The sequence below is a fragment of the Solanum dulcamara genome, chromosome 11, assembly GCF_947179165.1.
Source record: "Solanum dulcamara chromosome 11, daSolDulc1.2, whole genome shotgun sequence".
Lineage (NCBI taxonomy): Eukaryota > Viridiplantae > Streptophyta > Magnoliopsida > Solanales > Solanaceae > Solanum > Solanum dulcamara.
Window position 1 is genome coordinate 54279523 of NC_077247.1, and position 9091 is coordinate 54288613.

The following is a 9091-nucleotide window of genomic DNA, read 5'->3' on the forward strand; positions in this document are numbered from 1 at the left end:
TTTTATATATATATATAATTAAAAACTTGAAACACCTTTCCGTAAGAAAATTCATGGATAAAACTACACTCGTAAAAACAATAACTATTCCAATACGTACGTACCATTTCTCTTTCATAATTTTTATTAGATGACACATTTTCAGACAGCATACCCCATAAAATTAAGAACTATTCAAATGGAACGTGCTGCATCTGAGACCAAAGAATCGGGGAGTCAAATTTCGAATATAGTACACTAATAGTCTAGAGAAGGGAACAATAGACGAAATTCTCATACGTCAGAAAATGAAAGGAGACCTAACATGCATAGCAGTTAGGATAACCTATTAATTCCTTTGTTTCCTCTCCTTAGCTTTTATTAAAAATTTAAAATATAAATCCATCGACATTTAAAAGTTGAGGGTCTGTCATACGATTAGTCGTGTCATTATTGCTGTGTTGTTATTGTTTTTATTATTACATTAGTTTGTTTCTGTTATTATTATTATTTTTTATATACTTTACATTGCTTTTCTTTTTAACAGTTATACTTTCTTTATTTTTTTTCTTTCTTTACTTGGGCTTGATACATTTGACTCGAGGATCTTTCGGAAACAATTTTTTTACCTTCATGAGGTAATGATAAGGTCTACGTACATTCTATTCTCCCCATACCTCACTTTGTGAGATGTCACTGAATTTGTTGTTGTTGTTGACATTTAAAAGTTTCCAACTTGTATAATTGCATGTCATTTGCACTTCCTAAATTATAGGAAACATATATAGATTAAACAAACTAGGGAGAAGTGTCAAAAATGCTGCTAACTAACATATTAGAAATTGCTTAAATTTGTCATCCTTTTATTTAGTGGACCATAATTGTTTTCAGTGTTATTTTTTGGGTTAGAAATACCCGTCCTTCAACTTATTGGACCTAATGTAAGAAATGTTTTAAAGAGTCAAATTATTAATATATATTTTAGAGTTTTTTCGTCTACCATTTAAATGGTCTATATTAAATACAAATTAAAGATTAACCAAGCTTCCCTCCTAGAAACCTACTTCAAGATGACGAAGACTCATGCGCTACCCTTAATAATAATTTACGAATTAAAAATTCTCTTTCTCTTAACAAAATTATAAAATGACACGTGCAAGAATTTTATAAAAGGCCTTACCTTATCAATCATAATTTTTGAACTCTCTTTCCACTATGCTAGAATTTTTTGTTACTGCTTCATTAGTTTATATATAAAACACAAGAAAGACAACATATTATTTTATGAAGAGAATTTAATTGAATCCCTTGACTTTGCATAACCCATGTTAATTTGTACTTGCATATTGCAGAATCAAGATCAATATTTTGATATAGTTGAAAGTTAAAGACCAAATTACATGATGGGGCTCATCAATGATTATCATTTTTTTTATCGAGGTTAAATATTATGTTCACCGTTATACTATTATTATTATTATTACTATTATTATAATTCTTCTAAAATTAAAATAAAAAAACAATCTTAATAATTTAACTAATTTATTATTTAATTTTTTATTTTATTAATGAATGTTTGATTACATCCCTTCATTTAAAAAAAAATGACAAAAGTGCGGCAGTACATGCCCACTAGTTTTTTGAAGGACAAAAAGAATTATTAGCGGTGGGTCCTGGAAATAAATTAAAAGATGTGATACATAAGGAAGTATGTCAGAGATTAAAAGCCGATTGATATATTTTAAATCCTTTAAGTTAGAATATTTTTATAATAGTCTGATAATAAAAAGATATTTAAATTAAAATAATAAAATAAATCATAAATTATATATTAATATCGGATCCCTAACTTTATGACTTAAGTTTTTATGATAGGATAAGTTATAAATCTATTCAAACATATTCTAAATTTATGAAGGACAAAGTTATATAATACTATAATAGTCTTTAATTTGTTCCCATCTACCGTTCGGTTGTTATCTGATTGGATTTCACATGGAATATACAGTACCTAACAAGATCTTCCAAAAGTCTCATATCTATTTGACCATTATTACATTAGATTATGTTTTGTACTGTCCTCTCCACCCCTTTTCTAGAATTTAGAGTACCCCAATTATAGTTGGTGCGTATATTTATCATCATTTAAATAGATACTTCAATTTGTTTTTTTATTTATATCAGGTATATTAATTTAAAGAGATACTTAATTAAACAACAATTAATTAAATTATATATCCCATGCATTTTTTTTCCTCGACGCGACTCACGAGTCATGAGCATAAATTAATTGAAATTTGGCCATGCAATTAATGGTGTCGTATATTCTAAACTTGCACCCTCGTCATTGTTTACTAAGGAATCAATAATCAGAAAATTATGTACTAACAAACAAAATTAGTTGAAATTTGGTCAATGAAATATGAACACGTGTTCAGCATATATTCAAAGCTTACATACACGATCTGTAAGGTTTTTTTAATTATAGCTACGAATCACTTAGAAAATTATGTGCTAACACACAGAATTAATTAAAGAAAAAAACTCAAATATGTCATTAAATTTTGAAAAAAGATTTATTTATGTCATTCGTTAAAAGTTGGCTCATCATGCCATTGATGTTAATGCCTATTATAGGTTTGCTTCTCATTAATTTCTTCTTCAACACAATAGACTTACCAGGAAGGAAAAAGGAAAAAAAAAGAAGGAATATGACAATTTAGATCTTATATTTTCAAGATTTAAGATTTTTTTTTCAAAACTTTCATTCCCGATTATCTTCTTCTTTTGTATGAAGACAAATTTTAATGGAAGAAAAAGAGAATAAGAGGGTGGAGGTGATGGTGGTGGTCGTTGTGAGGAAGGGGGTGACGGTGGTTGTGAGTCGGGGAGGTGGACGGAAGGTTTTTTTAAATTTTCAGTTTTTTAATATCTGAAATCTAAATGCAAAGAAAGGAATTTAGAGAATTATTTTATATTTTGATTAATAATTTTTAAAATAGTAAATGAAGATATTAATGATGTGTTATTAATTTATGTGATGTGGATTTGACATGTCATCTATTTAAGGGCAAGTGAGTTACACACATGATAGGAAGTGTTTAAAAATCTTCTTTTGATTGAGTTTAAGAATTTCATTGGTAAAAGATTAAAGTAGAAATGTCCATAATACAAACTCATATAAGTACATTGATTCATTAGATCATTTTGCCTAAACTATGAGCACATAACTTATTTTTTTGGTAATTGTGCCAAGAGAGTTTGCTTCCAGATTTTGTCGCGAAAACTATTTTCCCAACACGATTATTTACGAGCATCATTGCTTAATTAGGTATTAGTCAGAAGATTATATATTATCACAAAATTAATTGAAATTCGGCGATGTAATGTTGTCACATATTAAAAACTTACATCCACGACTGAGCATCATTGTTAATTTGGAATTTCGTAGCAAAGTAATAAATAGAAGATCTGCAGAGTAAAATGGAGAACTAATAGAATACTTTGCTGTATTTAATTACACAGAAAATTATGTACTACGTAACAAAGAAAAAAGATGAAGAAGAAGAAGGAAATAATAGAAGAGATAAAGCAACAACAAAAAAAAAGAGAACAAACACTGTAGCAGCACTTCACCTCCTAGATATATAGCTAGATTTACAAAACATCGGTTTGGTTTGACCAGTTCAAGTACCGTCCTCACGTCGTAATGCACAAACCAAAGTCAATTTTCTATAATAATTTCTTGCGATTTGTTCTGCTATTTTTTATTTATACATATATAATATAATGTTTACTACGACGTACGTATGTTGTTTTACGATGAATTAGGGCTAGTGTGGTGGTTTAATTTATTTGACGATCGATGTTGGATAGTGATAGGGAGGGCATTGGGAAAATCAACGTAAGGATAGGCAAAAGCCTGATCAGGTGCAGCTAATTGCCAGTGGAAATTAAGAACAAGATAGTGAATGAAAATGGCCATCTCAAGTTTGGCCAGTTCAGATCCTGCACACAGACGTGGTCCTCCCCCAAATGGCATGAAATTATTACTACTTTTTGTTGTGCTGCTTGTGCCTGAGCTTCCTTCGTTACCTGAAGTCGACCCTTGTGCATTCTGCATTAACACATTACTCATCAAGTTCAAAATTTTGCCACACATATACATAGAGTAATATTATATAAAGATAGTTCTCAAATAAGAATTTGAACTCTAACGACTCGTATGGTATGGTGGACATGCATATATAGATAAAAATTCAATATTGTCTTATCCCTTATTTGGTTATTAATCCTGAATTTAATAATTATTACTAGATAAGTTTTTTCAGTAAGAGGGTGGAATAACAGTATCAAAATTTTGTTATCCCAAATGAAGCAGTGAAAATGACAAAAATATCCTTGAGGTCCCTCAAGCAATGAAAACGATACCATGCATGTTACAACAAATGAAATAGTCAATAAAAAGTAATTAATATTAAAATAACTAATGAGTGTCCTTTCGTCCTGTCAACTATATTGCCGACATTATCGAGGCATTTCACATAATTGGGCGCGGTGCAGTACTTCCCATTAGATAAGTCAGATTTCAGAAGAAAATTAAAATTGGGTTGGGCATGCAATTGCATGAGTGAGTATCTGCATTGAGATCATGAGGAACTAGTACTGGTGCTGCAAGCAGTAAATGCAGTTGCTATGTTTTTTAAGAAGTAAATGCACTTTGAAGAATAGGATATAAAATAAGTTGTTGATACATGTACTTGTGGCCCCAACAAAGAGGATAGAATGGGAAGTGGATGGACCAGTATGGAGTAGAGTGGAGGTGAGCCACCATGAAAAGCACAGGGGCACGTGCACATGAAAACCCCACCACCCACATGCGGGTTGGGGTTGCCCAAGTCTTTTAAGTGTGTAATTACCTCGATTGGGGCCTCCCCCACCCCCCACACGCATGAAACCTTCTGGGCTGGTTTTGGGTTGGAATATGTATGTATGGACGATAAATAATCCTATTTCAGTATTTTCGGGACAGACCGTACTCAAATAGTAGTGTGTGGACGACCGTCTATTTTAATGCTAATATTAATGATTACTTCAATGGTTAGACCGTAATTCTTTTTAAAAACAATATAAGAAAATCACCACATATACTTATGAAAGTCATTTTCCAAGTAATCTAAATTTCTATAGCATGTGACTCTTTTAAGGAGAAGTGCTTTTACCGGATCCCGAAAATTTCTTTATTCCAAGGATTAGAGTTGAACATTTAAGTTTAGCTTTATGAATTCGATTTAACGATTCTACCACAATTCAATTCATTTGACTTACTAAACTAATGTTATTATTTCTATAAACTCAACACTTATCCTTCACATCCGGTCCAACTTAACACGTGAGCTCAAAATTTCTAATTAAAAATAAAAGAATTTCATCCATCCCACCATATTTATTACCAGTAGAGTCCTTGCTATTGCACCCAATGGGCATCTTTAAGCTTAACGTGGGGTTTTTCTCCGTGCATAATGCAGCATCTGTGCAAGAATTGATTATGACAGTTCATTTTGGTTTGGGTCCCTTTCAGAGGATTATTATGATTACCAGGACGGCTAAATCCCACCTTGCTCTTTTGCTTTTGCTCATATTTTATGCTCTATCATGCGACCCCGACAAACGGCCTAGATAGAATGTTCGTTTCCACTCTCCCCAACCTTGTCTTAATTCACTCCCTTATCCATTTAATTATTTTTTCTTCTTTTGGGAAAATATGACCCCTTGTTCTTTTTTTCCAACGTAGCTTAAAAAGTCTTCCAATCTTAAAGAACAAATTTGTTTCTTGAAAATAGAGGTGTGAGTTCTTTTAATTTCTTGTCACATGATCCCACGACTCTCATGTGCAGCCTCAAGTAAGGCGACTAAAATAGGTGGAATCAAAAGGAAGCAGGTGGATGCATTAAAACATCAAATTAAAAAACTACTTTTTGCTTTCAAAATTAACCGTTGATTTAGCTCTTTTCACGTATATTATATAATACATGTACTTATTCCCTTTTCTTAGTAAGTAAAGTAATATAAATATATATAACATGTAATTTAGTAAGTTACATTTATTTATTAATTTTTTAAAAAAAATTGGGAGGAGTTTGGAGCAATGGTAAAATTATTTCATGTGATTTACGGGTCATTAGTTCGAACCATGACATACCTTACTAACACGAATTGCTTTGTACATAGAAATTGCTCTTTTTTATTTTTGAGTTAAAAGTGACTGTCAATTTAGAGCGGGAAGGAGTATATCTGGAAAAAAAGAAGCTACACTCTCTATGATCCTAATCAGACTATGTCAATTTGGATGAGTTTATAATTTATGACTTATAAGTCAAAAGTCATAAATTAGCATTTTTAGCAATTTGGGTTTATTTTTTGTTATTTTAACTTCAAAATACTTTTTAATCTTTACCTAAAACACTACCAAATGCCTGCAAGCACCTAAAATAAGCTAATTCAAACAAGTGAATAAGATTGAAAGAGGAAAAGTGAAAACAATATACGCACGCTGGAGGGTTTAATGATAAATTGACTAACCTGCCATCTCCACGGATCAAAGTCGTGAGGTCGGTCAAAAAGCGAAGGATCTAAATGCGCCGCTGAAATCACCGGCAACACTTTCCATCCACATGGAATGTCATAACCTTTTTGGAGTTTTCAAGTTGAAAAAAAAAAGAAACAGAACCATAACAAAAAGATTGTTAAAAAGGCAAAACCAAATCAGATTTTAAAGCTGCAGCCATGCATCATAATCCAATAATACCTTTATATCGAACATCTTTCACAGCTTTCCTGTGCAGAAACCTGACTACATTCCCAAGCCTTAGAGTCTCATTAATAACCTACAAGTGAAGGAAAAAAAGAGCATCAATATGCAAGGATTTAACTTATGTGTTATCAATGTACACAATTTTTACACTATTAATGAATTTAACATATAACAGGAACGTGATTTATTTTTCAGGTTACTAATCGTACTTTGTACAAAAGTTACGTGCAATTATCTTTTAAATGAGTTGATAGTTAGTGACAGAAATGACAATAAGCTAAAGGGTATAAACTTACACATTGGGTAAATTCCATTTTCTTATAGTCATCCCAATTCAGTTCTGTTTCTTTTGACTGCCTTTTGGCCCTGGAAATCTCCAAGTGCTCTTCCTGAATTAATTACCAGCAAGAAAGAAATTTTTTTTATTAAAAAGTGGACTTCAAGAAAATTCACTAAAAGAATTGATTATTTGAGCTTACTGTCAGTTGTTGAACAGCAGCAGGACAGCTTTCCAAGAAGTAAATAGACAGAGCTATAGCTACTGATGAAGTTTCATGGCCAGCAAAGAGCAAACTTAGTAGCAAATCAAGAATTTGCTCCTTTGAAAGATTTGAATTCTTCAGAACCCATCCAAGAAGGTCGTTTTCGTTTCCTTTCATTTCCTTAAGCCTCTCCTCCATTTTTCTCTCAATAAATCCAAGAATTGTCGATCGAGACTGTAGAAAAGAGAAAACTAATTTAAGACGATTGTTCAGATGGTAAGCACATACGCTCTACCTCGCTTTTAATCACTTAAATGATTTGGCGATTTATAATAGTACTTGTAAGGCCTTTCTGTAAGCTGTTCCTGGAAAATTCAATGGAGCAGAAACTACTCCTTTCATAAATGTGATGTACTCTTTCTTCAGCTTCTCTGTCTCTGGATTTCCAGGTTGTAAACTCATGATATGCTCTGCCATAAAGTTGAATGTGAACTGTAGAAATTTCACACACAAAACAACAACAATTTCCAAAGTTAGAGCAGCAATAACAATGAAATATTCAGTATAATTCCAGAAGTGAGATCTAATAGGTGGAAAATGTTGTTTTCGGTTCAAGAAAATAATGGAAGTACAGAAATCATGGCAAAATATTATAGAAAATAATGATAAAGCATTCTGAAAAAAAGAAAAAAGAACGGTAACTACCGGAATATAGTGCAATAATGGAAGTACAACATATTGAATAAAATTGATCATTCTTACAGAGTAAAAAGAAAAAGATAACTCCACTTATTTACCTTCTTTGCTTCATCTTGTGCAGAAACTACAGAATCCTGTTTCCAAGAACCAAGAACAAGCAGAGTGTGCTTCTCAACCTCATTTAAAAGTTGATTCCTGAGCCTAGCATTGCTCAAGAAATTCAGAGAAATCATCCTCATGTCTCTATGCATTTGTCCAACTTGAACCAACATAGACCATTTGCCAAGAATCCCACCTATGCTTCTTGGATAATTACACTCAAATAATCTCCCTTCATTCTGCAGAATGTATCTGTTTAGCCTTGCATCTGCTGAAACTATTGTTGGCTCTCCAAACAAATTTGACTTGAAAATTTTCCCATACCTACAAAAGATCAATTTTTTCAGGACAAAAATTCAAGAAATAGAAAAAAAAGAAGGGTTTAATTAATTTACCTTGAGATGTGATCTTGCATGAAATCTCCAATAGTTGTAGCTGAATAAGGTCTCAAATAACCAATAGTTTCACCAAGAAAAGGCCAACCCATGTCCCCTGGTGGAAGATTTTGAAATTTTTGTTTTCTTTTGAATAGATTAAGAATAATAAGTACTGCCAAGATTAGGGGAACAAGAAAAAGAAAAAACTCCAAATCAGACATTGATGATTTCACTCTTTTCCTTTTCTTCTTCTCTGTTTTTTTTTCTTTTTCTGTTCTTCAGTTTGAATACTCAATAGGCTCTGTTGCTGAAGCAGAGGTAGGAATAAGATATTTAGTATTTATAAAGAGTATAATATGAATCTTCTCAGCTTGCTGCTATAAAGAAACTTTCTGTTTTCTGAAGCTCTTTTTGGAAAGTATTTGCTTTCTATAGGCTTCTTTCTTGTCGTTTCCCATTTACGCCGTTCACTTCAATCTTTTAAAATTGTACTAATTTATTCACTAATTAAATACTATCGTAATTTATTACTCTTAATTACACTAAAACTATTAAAATATTACTATCATGTTTACTATTTACGGGAATTTCCTTCTTGATTACACCACCAAGAACAGCGATTCATAGTCCGAGGTTGTGAC

The 9091-nt window shown here is 31.9% G+C and overlaps 1 protein-coding gene across 1 annotated transcript; it reads right to left on the reverse strand.

Moving 5' to 3' along the window:
* Positions 1-3458: 3458 nt before the first annotated feature.
* On the reverse strand, positions 3459-8838 carry LOC129875101 (cholesterol 22-monohydroxylase CYP90B51). The gene is made up of 8 exons (XM_055950535.1): positions 8469-8838; positions 8073-8397; positions 7615-7767; positions 7273-7509; positions 7090-7182; positions 6788-6866; positions 6562-6668; positions 3459-4096 (listed from the first exon to the last, which is right to left on the reverse strand). The coding sequence occupies exons 1-8, from the start codon at positions 8669-8671 to the stop codon at positions 3797-3799; spliced, it is 1497 nt and encodes a 498-aa protein (XP_055806510.1). The 5' UTR covers positions 8672-8838; the 3' UTR covers positions 3459-3796.
* Positions 8839-9091: the final 253 nt, after the last annotated feature.

Bases quoted from the DNA above. Each gene is read 5' to 3' on its own strand.
- LOC129875101 (XM_055950535.1), bottom strand. From the start codon at position 8,671: ATGTCTGATTTGGAGTTTTTTCTTTTTCTTGTTCCCCTAATCTTGGCA. The intron at 8,398-8,468 runs GTAAATTAATTA...GATCTTTTGTAG, and splicing joins ATGCAAGATCACATCTCAAG to GTATGGGAAAATTTTCAAGT. The intron at 6,669-6,787 runs GTATTATTGGAT...AACTCCAAAAAG, and splicing joins GAAAGATGTTCGATATAAAG to GTTATGACATTCCATGTGGA.